At 45.7% G+C, this 14,151-nt stretch overlaps 1 protein-coding gene across 1 annotated transcript in view; it reads right to left on the minus strand.

Annotated features, from left to right (window-relative positions):
- COL4A4 (collagen type IV alpha 4 chain) overlaps positions 1–14,151 on the minus strand; it is a 113,459-nt gene that overhangs the window by 11,533 nt on the left and 87,775 nt on the right. Inside the window, exons 39-43 of the mRNA XM_084847142.1 lie at positions 13,393–13,521; positions 12,517–12,624; positions 10,588–10,743; positions 10,397–10,495; positions 1,843–1,974 (exon numbers count right to left, since the gene is read on the minus strand). Coding sequence (XP_084703268.1) covers positions 1,843–1,974; positions 10,397–10,495; positions 10,588–10,743; positions 12,517–12,624; positions 13,393–13,521 — 624 coding nt within the window. The remainder of the gene's footprint in view (positions 1–1,842; positions 1,975–10,396; positions 10,496–10,587; positions 10,744–12,516; positions 12,625–13,392; positions 13,522–14,151) is intronic.

Here is a 14,151-nt window from a genome sequence, read left to right on the forward strand (position 1 = left end):
CTAATATTAAACAGGTGAAGATTGATTCCTGTGGGGTAATAGCTTCATCCTTCTAGAAATTATTCAAAACAGTTGGCTCATTTTTAAAAATAGATACTGATTTTTTTTTTAAATGTTTCACACTCCATCCTCTAGAATTCTCCAATCTGATTTGACAATTTGATTTAAACTCAAAAGTCCTATAGCGTCTTAGTGCAAAAAAAGTAAAGAATGAATGATAGTCCGGTGAATGATAGTCGAATGTTAGTCTTGTGTTCTGTTGAGGACTGAAGCAAACCAAAGCCACTGGGTTTGTCTTTCCTTTACTTATGAGATTGTACAGCAAAAATTTGATGGAAGCTGCAGTTTGCAGTGTGGACTGAAAGCACAATAAGAGCGCAGTCCTAAGGGATTGCCACTTGACAGACAGGAGGCTCTGAGACTGGAGCCATCTGTCTATCCAATGCCCTGCTGATAGGAGCCAGGCAGGGCAGGAGGAGGATGGAGGTGAAAATGCCTCTCATTCCTTGTTTTCATTATATTTACAACCAGACGTGGCTCTTGCTTGTCTAGCTGACTTACCTCTTGGTGGGTGGGACAGGTGATGGAGCAGTTTTTGGATCCTGCAGATCCTGACCTCTTCTCTTCCCTCCCCCCCCCACCAGCAATGCCCCTTTTTCTTCCTCTCCAACTTCTCTTACAAGTACACAGTTGCTTTCTGTGGCAGCTGTGGGGGGAAGATCCATGATGTGATCTCCTCCTCCGCAGTCGTAGCTCTGTCTACAGCCATGGAGGAGGAGACCTACACCATCCTACAGCTCTCCAGACACTGTGTGGGGGACACAGAGGCTGTTCACACAACACGCTAACCCAGACTCGGTGATTGAGTGCAGGTTGTTTTGAGCCATGGGTTGTTTGTTGAACTGTGGATTATCATGTTGTCTGAATGCAGCCAGGGTAGCTTGTTAACCATGCAGTGTGGCTTATTTTTCTCAAACAAACCACCTTGAGAACTCATGGTTTGTTGTTGGGTTGTTTAGAGTAGTTAACAAGCCACCCTGGCTGCGTCAGACAACACGCTAACCCATGGTTCAACAAACAAACAATTCAAAACAACCCACACTCGACCACTGAATGTGGATTAGCATGTTGCAGCCCCATTCAATTCCTCTGTAAATCTCAAAAATCAAGAAAATGCCAAATTAGTTTCTTTGGAAAGATAGAATTTTTTTTAAAAAATAGCATTCCAACAAAAATTAAATGTCTTCTTCAGCACCATATAGCCATATAAAATATAGAAATAGCAGAAATAAAGTTCAGCACTATGTAAAACTGTCAATGATAGAATTTATGTCCAAAATTCTTCTGCCTTGAATTTCATTTTATGTCATCTACAATTCTGATGGCAACTACAGAAATCTGGATTAAATTATATTTCCATGACAAATATTTAAACACAATGTTGTATACAAGAAATTTATTGCTTTTTCTGAATTCAAGACACTTCAGAAATGGGATGCCAATTAGCTACAAAATAAATCTCATGCCAATCAAAGGCTTCCAGATTCATCGCTAGATTGCACTATGTAGGAATAACCAAATGCCAGTCATTATCAACTGAACATATGTTTAAGGTTTGCTTTTGCTGATGTCCTATGAAAAGGCATCCCATCAATGAAAATTTTAAAATGGGCATACATGATATGATTAATACAAAATGTGGTAATATAGAAGAGGTGTGTTCTTTAGATGTGTGATGCAAACTGAAGTCAACATAGAGTTGTGCAGACCTCCCTGGGATTGACAAGCTAAAAAGATTATTAGGGTGATCCATAATTGATTTCCTGACTTTCCCTACTTTACCTGGGGGACCAGGGAAGCCTGCTGGCCCTCTTATTCCTACGGGACCAGGTGATCCTCTTGGGCCTAGTACTCCAGGAGGCCCTGGAATCTTGGGACACGAGTAATCAACTGTTCCAGGTTCCCCTGGATCACCTGAAATGCACAACAGCATGAAAATAGGGTTTAAATAGGAGAAATGACAGGGCCCAGAAAGAATGAAGTTGGTAGGTAGGGATGTACGAAAGTCACTTACCTGTAACGAAATTTGATTCGCGGTGGGGGGGAGGCGCTCCGTCCCTCCCCCCGAAATTCTGGCCGGGGGGGGGAGGCGCTCCATCCCTCCACCCCCAAATCCTGGCCGGCCGGGCCGCAAATGGTGGCGGCCATAGCCGCCGCCGTTTGCGTCCTTGCAGTCAGCCATGATAGGCTACATAAATGTTTACGTAGCCTATCACGGCTGAGTAAAAAACAAAAACAAAAACTGCGTGTACGCAAATGGCAGCGCCCATGGGCGCCGCCATTTGCGTTCCTTATTTTGGCACGTCTAGTCTACGTAAACATTTACGTAGACTATGGCGAAAAGAAGGGGAACGCAAATAGCGTAGATGCTACGCTATTTGCATTCCCCTTATTTTCGCCGTAGTCTACGTAAATGTTTACATAGACTAGATGTGCCAAAATAAGGAATGCAAATGGCGGCGCCCATGGGTGCCACCATTTGTGTACGCGCGGTTTTTTGGTTTTTTTTTTACTCAGCCGTGATAGGCTACGTAAACATTTACGTAGCCTATCACGGTTTTTTTTTTAAAACTTAGCCGTGATAGGCTACGTAAATCTTTACGTAGCCTATCACTTTTGTTGTTGTTGTTGTTTTTTACTGGAAATGGCGGCGGCAATCTTTACGTAGCCTATCACTTTTGTTGTTGTTGTTGTTTTTTACTGGAAATGGTGGCGGCGGCAGCCGGTCAGAAGACCGGCTGCCGCAGCCGCCGCTGCCAAGCCGCTGCCGGAGCTGCCGCTGCCAGGAGGATTCGCCCAAGGTAAGTCCCATCCCGGGGGGGGGCAGACCATTTCGCCACCAATTTCAGGGGGCCGAATGCGCTGGCATTCGGCCTCCCTGAGATTCGTGGCGAAATTCTCTGACATCCCTATTGGTAGGCAGAAAATTCATACAGGCTCCAACTGATTTGGGAAAGTATTCTTCTAACTGAGTGTTTGACAAACTAGCCCTTAACATTGCCATATTTTTTAGCAGAAAGGGGGATATAAAATCTCTTAATATGAGAGAAAGATAATGAGTGCAATGTGATTAGCTTTCCCCATAACTCTATGCTTTTGCTGCAGCAGTAGCATTTGAGCTGTATGAACACTACTGGAGGACAACTTTGCTGTAGGGTGAGGGCCTTGGTGTTGGAGAAAGACCATTAACACACTTTTTTATTATTAAGAATAGGAATTCTGCATTTTAATGCTTCAAAATAGGACAGATCTTTCAGTGTGGGGAAAACAAACATTAAATAAGGTCTCAATTATCAGCTGGGCATTACTTAGCAGAGGAGATATCCTATTTATTCATTTCTGGGCAGGACTATGATCGAGAATGTCATGATGCTTCTAAAAGCATAGTCCTGCTGCCTCAGTAATCAAGATATTTTCCAGTACTTTGCTGTAACATTCACATTATCGGTATGAGAGCGATGGGAACTTTCGGGGACGATTTAGAGCAGCCTTCCCTAACCTGGTGCCCTCTGGATGTTTTGGACTACAACTCCCATCATTCCTGATCATTGGGGCTGATGGGAGATTATTTATTTATTATTTATTTACCATATTTATATACCACTCCACATCAGAAGATTTCAGAGTGGTGAACAATACGGTAAAAGAATAAAACAGCAAGTTAAAAGAGTTAGAACGTTTTTTAAAAAGACAAACCCCAACAAAGTGGAATTTAACAAACCACGGCTGGTCATGCAAGGAAGGCCTCTTGAAATAACAACGTCTTCAGGAAGCGCTGGAAGGAACATAATGTTAGCGCCTGCCTGACCTCTAAAGACAGGGAATTCCACAGTGTCAAGGGCTCCTTGGAGGGCTCTCTCAGTCTAATCCAGTAGCCAAGTCCAGACACAGACAAAGGGATTCTTTTCAAAGCTTTTTTCTTCTTTTACAACTTAATAACTCTACAGGTAGCAACTAGATCTGAGCAGCAGCATCCCTATGCCCTAAGTTGGAACAGTTGGTCCCCGTTTGAAAGGCAATTACTGGCAGACCCCTGAATATAAGGACGAGGGAGAATCCCTCCCCTTTTCCCTTGGATCCTCTGGGCGCAACCGTTCTTTGAGCGTGAACCATTTGGCGCCGCTCTCTGCGTCTGCGCCGCGCATCCCCCCCAGTCTGCTATCTGTGCTGAGTCACTCCCTGGACTGCTTTCTAAACTAGGAATGTGGGTGGGAGGAATCTCCGTCAGCTGTTGGTCCTGGGAAAAAAGGAGCGCGCTCCTCTCCCGAAGGAGCGACTGCTCTTCCTCAGCATCAGAACTACTCTGAGATTCTATGGGCTCAGTGTCCACCATGACACACAGGAAGGGGGCCACCACACTGAAGGCTCTCTTCCTGGTGGACTCCAACCGGGCCATAGGTCCATGTGGAACTACCAGGAACATGCCCTCTGATGACCTCAGTGACCAGGCAGGTTGGTAAAGAAGGAGGCGCTCTCTCAGGTATCCTGGTCCCAAATTGTTTAGGGCTTTGTACACTAGTACTAATACCTTAAACCTGGCGCGACAGCAAATAGGCAGCCGGTGCAGTTCCCTCAGCAGAGGAGTTACACACTAAAAACAGGCAGCTCCCGACAACAGCTGAGAGGAGGGATGGTGGAGAATTTCTCCACAAATCTTCAGGAGGCCAAGTGCCGACGCATTCGGCCCCCCGAAAGTGTTGGGGAAATTCTCCGCCAGCCCCCTGCCCCCCCCCAGGATGGGACTTACCTTCGGCGAATGTCCCTCTCGGCGGCGGGTCCCGGCGGCGTTTCGGCAGCGTTTCGGCAGGGGTGGGGGTGGCGGCCAGTCTCCTGACCAGCTACCGCCGCCGCCATTACAAAATAAAAAAGTACAGTAAAAAAAACCAACACACACCCGTGATAGGCTACATGACGATTTACGTAGCCTATCACGGCTAGATTTCCAAAGTCAGCCATGATAGGCTACATAAATCGTCACGTAGCCTATCACGGGTGACTTTGGGGGGGGGGAAGCGCATATGCAAATGGCGGTGCCCATGGGGCGCCGCCATTTGCATTTCGTAGTTTGGCACGTCTACTCTACGTAAAGAGTTACGTAAACTACGGCAAAAATAAGGGAACGCTATTTGCGTTGCCCTTATTTTCGCCGTAGTCTACGTAAATCTTTACGTAGACTAGACGTGCCAAAATAAGGAACGCAAATGGCGGCGCCCATGGGGCGCCGCCATTTACATACGCGCTTTTTTTTTTTTCCAAAGTCACCCGTGATAGGCTACATGACGATTTACGTAGCCTATCACGGCAGACTTTGGAAATCTAGCCGTGATAGGCTACGCAAATCGTTACGTAGCCTATCATGGATGTGCTTTTGTTTTGTTTTTTTACTTTTTTTTTTGTGGCCGGGGAGACGGGGCGCTCCTCCCCGGCCTGAATTTCAGCCAGGCGAGGCGGGGTGCCTCCCCCCCTCGCCTGAACTTCAGAGGGAGAACCGAAGCGCCTCCCTCCCACTGCGAAGCATGCTGCAGGACAAGGTAAGTCCCTTTCATCCATCCCTAGCTGAGAGGCTACATTCTGCACTAGCTCCATTTCCGGACCAGCCTTAAGGGCAGCCCCACATAGAGCGCATTGCAGTAATCCAGTCTTGAGGTTACTAATACCTGTACCACCGTGGTCAAGCTATCCCTGTCCAGGACAGGCCACAGCTGGCGAACCAGCCGAAGCTGGTAAAAGGCACTCCAAGCTGCCACGACCACTTGGGTGTCTAGCAACAATGATGGATCTAGGGGTACCCCCAGACTATGGACCTGATCTTTCAGAGGGAGTGCAACTCCATCCAGAACAGGCGATGAGCCTATCTCCCGGACCCAGGAACCACTCACCCACAGGGCTTCTGTCTTGCCAGAATTCAGCTTCAGTTTATTGGCCCTCATCCAGCCCATTACTGAGTCCAGGCACTGATTCAGGACTTGCACAGCCTTTCCTGATTCAGATGTCACAGGGAGATAGAGCTGCACGTCATCAGCATACTGATGGCATTTAGCTCCAAATCCCCTAATGACCACTCCCAGCAGCTTCATATAGATGTTAAACAACATTGGGGACAAGAAGGTACCCTGCAGCACCCCATAGCTCAATTGCCAAGGGGATGAAGAATAGTCACCCAATGTTGCTCTCTGAAATTAGCTCCAAATGTAGGACCGGAACCACTGTAACACAGTGGCTCCAATACCCATCCCACGGAGTCGATCCAGGAGGATACCATGGTCGATGGTATAAAAAGCCAATGAGAGATCAAGTAGAATTGCACTCCCCCTGTCCTTCTCTCGATAAAGGTCATCCATCAGGACGACCAAGGCTGATTCAGTCCCGTAACCAGGATGAAACCCAGATTGAAATGGGTCTAGATAATCAGTATCCTCCAAGAGTGCCTGCAGTTGGTCAGCCACAACCCTCTCAAGTACCTTCCCTAGAAAAGTGGTATTTGCGACTGGGCAGTAGTTGCCTAATATTGTTGGGTCCAGAGTGGGCTTCTTGAGGAGTGACCGCACTACTGCCTCCTTAAGGACAGCAGGGACCACCCCTTCCCATAGGAAAGTGTTTATCACTCCCTGGACCCACCCAGTCATACCCCCTCAGCTAGCTTTTATTCGCTAGGAGGGACAGGGATCAAGAGGGCACGTGATTGGTCGCATTATTGCACGCATCTTGTCCGCATCATGAGGCTGTAACAACTGGAGCTGATCCCACAAAATCGGGGAGATGGTGGCATTAGACACCTCAACTGGTACTGCACTAACAACAGCATCAAGTTCACTGCGGAAATGCACGATTTAGTCCTCAAAGTGCGATGCAAAAAGGTCACAATGGGTCACTGGGGAAGATGTTAACAACTGCTGGACCACCTGGAAGAGCTCCGCTGGACGGCTACTTGAGGACGCAATGGAGGCAGCAAAATAAACCCTCTTTGCTGCCCACACTGCCATGCAGTAGGCACTATTATGCACTCTAGAGCATGCTCGGTCTTCTTCACTTCGAGTCTTGCACCATTTGTGCTCTAGCTGACATCCAGCCTGTTTCATTGACTGCAGCCTTCCAGTATAGCAGGTAGCAGAACAGGTTCCACAGTGCCAGAGAGGGCACTCACATGCAATCAAGTTGATGGCCCGCCGCATCTCACTGTTCCACAGTGAGGCTAGGGCCTCAGCTGGATCACCAGCTCTCTCCACTGGAAAATCCCCAAGAGCATTCAGAAATCCACTGGATTCCATCAGTCTCCTGGGGCGGACCATCTGAATAGGTCCCCCACCCCTGCAGGAGGAGAGTAATGCCAAAAGTTCAAATCTCACCAGGAAATGTTCTGACCATGACAATGGGGTTACTTGGAGCCCCCCAATATTCAGACTACCCATCTCACAAGTTGTACCAAAACCAAATCAAGGGTGTGCCATGCTCCATGTGTTGGGCCGATATCATACTGAGACAGCCCCATGGTTGTCATGGAGGCCATGAAGTCCTGAGCTGGAACTCCAGAGACAGCCTCAGCATGGAAGTTGAAGTCACCCAGAACCACCATCCTGAGTTCCTCCAACACCACACTTGTGACTGCCTCCGCCAGCTCAGTCAGGGAGGATGCCGGGCAGCAGGGTAGGCAGTACACCAGCAGCATCCCCAATCTGTCTCTATGGCCCAACATCAGGTGCAACCCCTCAAGGCCCGCTCCAAGGTGGAGTGGTCTCCTCGTGATAGAGATGGAAGTTCTATGAACCATGGCAACTCCCCCCCGCAGCCCTCCAACCTATGTTGGTGCTGCACTGAGTACCCAGGTGGGCAGAGCTGAGTCAGGTTGACTCCACTCAGCTCACCACCCAAGTCTCAGTAATACACACCAGGTCGGCCCTCTCATCCATGATTAAATCATGAATGAATGCGGTCTTATTGCAGACCGATCTGGCATGAAACAGCACCGCAAGACAGGAGGGAGTTGACGTTCAAAACTACTGGGGGGCACCAGGTTGGGGAAGGCTGATTTGGAGTGTCATTAACTTCGTTGGCAGAAAGGTTCAGATGCTGCATGCACATAAGGGCGATGTTATTAGCAATTTTAAGCAAAATGAAGACAAAGATTTGAGTGTAAAGCAAAATAAATAAGCACTCAGAGAATATATTTTCTAAAAGGCACTCATCCTTCTGTAGCTTACCTCTGCAACCTGGTGGATTGAATGCCGAGAATCAGATCATGGCAGCCATTTCCCATGCAGGAAAGAAACACACACCATGCAGACAGATTAGTAAAAGACTGTAACAAGAACTGCAGTAGTTTGCACACACAGGGCTGGTCCAAATGGCAGAGTGTCTGACTGAAGCAGAGTGGCAAATGGCACCCCACCCAAACTGACAGTAAAAACACAATAGGTTGGCTCTGAATTCAGTTATACTTAGAGTTAGGCCCATTGAAATCAGTGGGACAAGTAAGTGATGACTAAGTTAATTACAACTGATTTCAATGGCTCTACTGTAAGTATGACTCAGTCTAGCTCCAACCCCATAATAATAAATACATTAAGGTCACAACCCTATGCATGTTTAGACAGAAAAACATCATACAATTCCCAGCATTCCCCAGCTAGCCATGTTGACTAGGGAATGGTAGGAGTTGTAGGTCTTTTTTCTGTCTAAACGTGCATAGAACTGTGCCTTAAGTAACTAACAGTTTGTTGCCCTTCATCATGCTCAAAATCAGCTGCCTGAGATAGCCACCTCACTCTGCCTAATGGTAGGGTCAGCCCAGGACAAGTGGTACTATCTTTCATCTAGCAGGGTTGTGACAAAACATAGGAGCATCCTGTCTACACTGAGTGAATGACTTGGACAACCCCTTATCTACACAATCGTACTTTTATTTTATTTTTATGATTTTCACATAGGCTGCCATCAGCCTCAATTTTCACTGTCCTCTAACTTTCTGCTCTTTGTTACCCAGAAGTAAAACTTGATTACAACATTTCTGGATTAAAAATTATATCAGGAATTTGCCTTCTATACAGTATGCCTTCATTAGAAACTAGTATATAAGTACATGAACAACAAGCAAAGGTTAATGGCACAAAATTCAGTATTATTCTTTTGAATGCTTTTCATATTTTTCATTAGTATATAATATCTTAATTTCCTTATGAAACATTTAAACTGGCAGATTTTTAAAAAAATCTAAATCTTTCATGAATTTTCTATCTTCTTAGATCTGTATTTGAAAATCTGACTCAGGGCCTCTTATTTAAAAATAAAATAAAAATAAAACTATGGGTGGAAAAAATAACTGCAGTCAGTACACCTTATACTGAACTTAATATGATTAATACAATTATTTACTGTATAAGAAATGAGGAACACAGCATGACTTCTTCTTCTTTTCAATCATATCCCTTTACATGGGATATATCTAGAGACAAAGTTATTAATAGTCTTAAGACTGAGCTGAAATGGGGTACATTCATGAACTTCTGATCTTCTCCATTATCTTTTTAACTGCTAATCAAGGCAGTGGACAGCAAAGTTCCTATGCACGAAAAGAAGGTGACTGGGGGGGGGCGGTCTTTCAATAAATATTTCTGGTCCCCATTTCTTAATGTTGGTAATGTGCCCCTGCCCCACCACCAACCCAACATTCAGTTCAGCCCTATCATATTCTTCCTTTCTACAAACTACTGCAAGAACTGCTTTGCAAAATAGTGCATGTATAAGAGAAGAATGGATGTTCATCTTTTTTTATCAGCGCAGAACAATTCCATATTTTTGCATCCAATATCCTTATGACACAAGTTGTTCTTCTGGCAAATCAATGTATAGAATTTAACACAAGGACTGCTCCTGCAGTATAACATGATAACTTGTATTGTTGTACCAGTGCCATCAGCGAACTGGACAATGCGAGTTAGGATGCTACAAAGGGACAGAATCAAATCTCAGCAGTACTGGCAAAGCCTCGTTTTCCAGTTGTGACATATGTAAACGCCTTATGTGAGCGGAGATGGATTCAACAAGCTGGAGGCAGAACTCAGGATTTAGCATATTAACTGTTGAATCCTATTTGCAGAATAGACCTGCCCCATTCACCTTGCCTAGGATGCTTAATTTATGTGCCAATGGCAGCTAAGCAAATCTATAGGACTTATGTGCCGCCTCTCACTAGATGTGTGGCTGGACAGAACTTTACAATGCTGCGATGAAGTATGTAAGTGAATATTTAATAGTTATCTATACTTTGAAAGTGGATGGTTCAGAATAATTCAGAATAGCTAGCGCATATAGGGAAGTGTGAAAAAATATTAAGAATTACCTTTGGGGCCCACAGGACCAGTTGAACCTCGAAAACCTTGATCTCCAGTCTCACCAGGGGCACCAGGAGGCCCTTGTGGGCCGGGGTTTCCTACTGAACCTTAATAAGGAGATAATTTGGATCAATGAAAGAAATTAAGGAAGTTACGTTACTTGATTAACACATGCTAAACCAATAATCTCAAGCCATACCTTTTGAGCCATCTCTTCCATGATTTCCTGGAATACCTTTATTTCCATGTTTCCCAGGCGGACCAGGAACTCCAGATGGGCCAAGAGTCCCACAGTCACCTGGATCTCCTTTAACAAGAATAGTATTTCCTGGAGGGCCAGGTTTTCCAGGAAGACCTGGAATAAAAATTAGTAACAAATGTACCAAGATTTCTTAATCATGCAGGACAAAGAATGGAATATCCACAGAAACCCATATACAACAAGGTTAGTATGCAAACCTCAGAAGCAGGCTTCTGTGAACACATCTCCAGAAGGAAACGTGGGGACTGCTGTGAATTCTTGTTCTCTGGGTAGGAAGGTAGGCAATAGGGGTGTATGGATTCCCCACCGTCTGTTCTGGTGGGGAATCCATGGGGGGGGAGGCGATCCGTTCCTCCCCCCCGGAATGCTGCAGAGCCGAGGGCCAACCCGTTCCGCCATCCGCCTGCCCCGGATTCCCCCCCCCTCCATTTTTTTTCGGCTCCGGAACTTATGTAAATACCTTCATAATTCCTGCCAAAAAATCCTTTCCGCACACCCTCAGTCTCCATAAGAGTAAAGCCCTTCACGGGGATTCCCTGTGTAACTTCTGGTCACCTGACCTGACCTCACCTCACCTGACCTCACCAGAGCTGTCCTGACCTCACCTCACCTGACCTCACTGGACCTCACCCAACCTCCACAGACAACAAACAGAAAAGATGGAGGATTTCCGTGGATGACTCAGCCCCAGCGAGAGAGAGCCTCCAGAAAATGCCTCATAAAAAGGGTAAAGCCACTCGCAGTCTTTCTTCCTCCATTTCCCATTTACGTTTTTATTTCTGTAATTATTTTTGAAAAATCCGCCCTTTGGCAGAGAAAAAAAAATTAGGTCCGCGTGAGCTCTGGTCTGGGTCGACCTGGCTGCCCCGTTCCTAGGAGGATTCCTCAGACCGGATTTGTCAGAATTCGAGCCCATTTAAAACCCGGGCGGAATTCTCTGACATCCCTAGTAGGCAAGCAGGGAGGCATTCATTGTTTTTTGGGCTGATCACAGGAACATAAGAAACTGCTTTATACTGAGCCATACCATCTGTCCATCTAGCTCGGTCTACTCTGACTGGCAGCAAGTCTCCAGGGTTTCAGATAAGGGTCTTTCCCAGTCCTTCTTGGAGACACCAGGGAAGTTAGGGAATGCCCTGTTTTACATGTCCTCTCCTGTTTTGGAGAGCTAACAGAGGGCAATCCTCCATTTGAAGATGTTCTCTATTTGATGGGCTACCCAGTCCAGGTCTGGTTTAAAGTCAAAGGACCATAAGGAGGGAGAGCTGAAGGGGCCTTGAAGTTGCCCATCCACACTTAGCACCTGGACCACAGCAGACTGAGCAGGCACACAGATCACCTAGTCGATCTCCTCCACTATGGTAAGGTGTGTGGTATTTTTATTTGAATTAGTTATTATTTCTAGAAATGCAGCTATACATATATATTTGCATATGCAAACATTATGCAAATTGGTTCCTCTTTTTTGGGTGATGCATTTCTTCTTTTTTGGCAATGAATAAGTGGCCACCCTACCAGGGGACAAACCTAGTTCTTTGTGTTGTTCTTTGTAAAGAACAAGCAAGCCATGTTATTTACCACTGAACTACAGCCCTCCAAATTGAACCATGAGTTCCTCCTATGTGGTTTAGGAAGGGCTGGCAGATTACATATAATAATTTCTTTGCAGGCCATGTTTCCTCCAAAGACCATTGGAACAGCTTACAAAGTAAAAGCATAATGGAATTTAATTATTTGATTACCTACTCCGACTTGATTGGGAAAGGCTACCACTGTACAGGAGCTTCTCTGGGACAGGTCTAGCATATGTGGAAATGGCTTCATTCTAATTTTGCTGATTCATTATTGAAATTATAAAAATAGTACCTCTAATGCCATTTAAGCCAGCAGCCCCTTGGTCACCTGGAGTCCCAGGAAGTCTGTTTTCAGAAGGCTGACCCATAGGACCTGCAGGCCCAGAAGCACCTGGCTTTCCTGTAAGAAGAACATTTATTGTGCTATTTTATATTTCAAGAGTGGAGATATAAAAATGTATTGACCAATGTGAAGCACTGTCGGATTTTAGCACAAGTGTCTCTTCAGCTTGTATTTGCATTGCAGAGGACCATTACTTTCCCCCAGTACTATATTTACCTAAGAAAATACATTTTTCCCCATGTAGCATATTCATTGCTTTAATGATTCCCATGTGGAATGTGGCTGCATGGTTATCCCAGAAATCTATTGGCTATTGTAATGAATGAATGAATGAATGATTAATAACAATATAAACATTTCTATACTGTCCAATAGCCAAAGCAATCTTTCCGAAGATTAAAAATGATTAAAAATATGTACATTATACATAGTATAAAAAACCATTGACATACAAACATATAAACCAACAGCAGACACAGAGACACAAATATATCTAAATAATTTTAAACAACACCAAGGAAAATCCAGGACCTGATTAAAACCTCATAAATATGCTGCCAAATGCCCGAAAGAAGAGGAAGGTCTTAACCTGGCACCGAAAACAATGCTAGCACCAGGCGAGCCTTGTCAGGGATATTCCATAATTGGGCCCCCTTCCCTTGTTGCTGCCTTCCAAGCCTCCCTTGGACAAGGCACCTGAAGGGGGACCTTAGATAATGGGGTAGCTTCATGCATTAAAACAAAGCTCCCTCCCTCTTACCAACTGGGTAGCAGGAATTTAACTGTGTTCTTCTCTTATTTTTTATAGAGAAAACTGCTTCTTACCAGGAGGACCTACTGGCCCCACATCTCCAGTGGGGCCTGGATGGGAAATGCCTGGAAGCCCAGGTTCACCTCTGTTGCCTTTTGGTCCAGGTTCTCCTCTGTACCCTGCAGGACCTATTTCACTTGAACCTTTATAAGGAAATAATTGCACAGCATGAAGCTTAGGAAGGAAGGAAGGGAGGGAGGGAGGGAGGGAGGGAGGAAGGAAGGAAATCTAAGCTGAAGGTCTTTTTTTCCAGGTGAGGCTATCCAATGTTTTCCAATTCTTTCTCTAAATTCATACAGAGGGACTACTTGTGCATGCATATCTGAGACAAACCATTCATTCTCTCAGCCTAACCTGCCTCACAGGGTCAGTGGCAGGGTCCAGCGGGCCCTCAGCACAGAGCTGCCATCCCCCACTCCTGAAGCGCCCCCATGCCGCACCACCCACCAGAGCCACCACCACCAAAGCCTGCCTGCTGGCTGCCGCTAGCTTGTTTGGTCATGAGAACCCGGCACGGTGGCTTGTTATGGTGGGTAACAAGCCACCCAGAACCCTACAACAGCAAATTTGCATGACCAGACAAGCTGCAGTGCCAAGGATAATTCTGCTAATCCCCCTAGCATACGACTAGCATGCTTATTTCCCCAGCCACAATCATGCAAATTGGGCCAGGGAGGACGGGGGACACATGTATATGGCCCTGAACTCTTTGAAGAATGGGTGGGATAAAAATGTAATGCACTTGTTAAAAACATAGTTTTCCAAATGGGTTT

Source organism: Heloderma suspectum, chromosome 3 (assembly GCF_057233095.1).
Source record: "Heloderma suspectum isolate Gila_16-S chromosome 3, 16-S_ref, whole genome shotgun sequence".
In the NCBI taxonomy this organism is placed as follows: Eukaryota; Metazoa; Chordata; class Lepidosauria; order Squamata; family Helodermatidae; genus Heloderma; species Heloderma suspectum.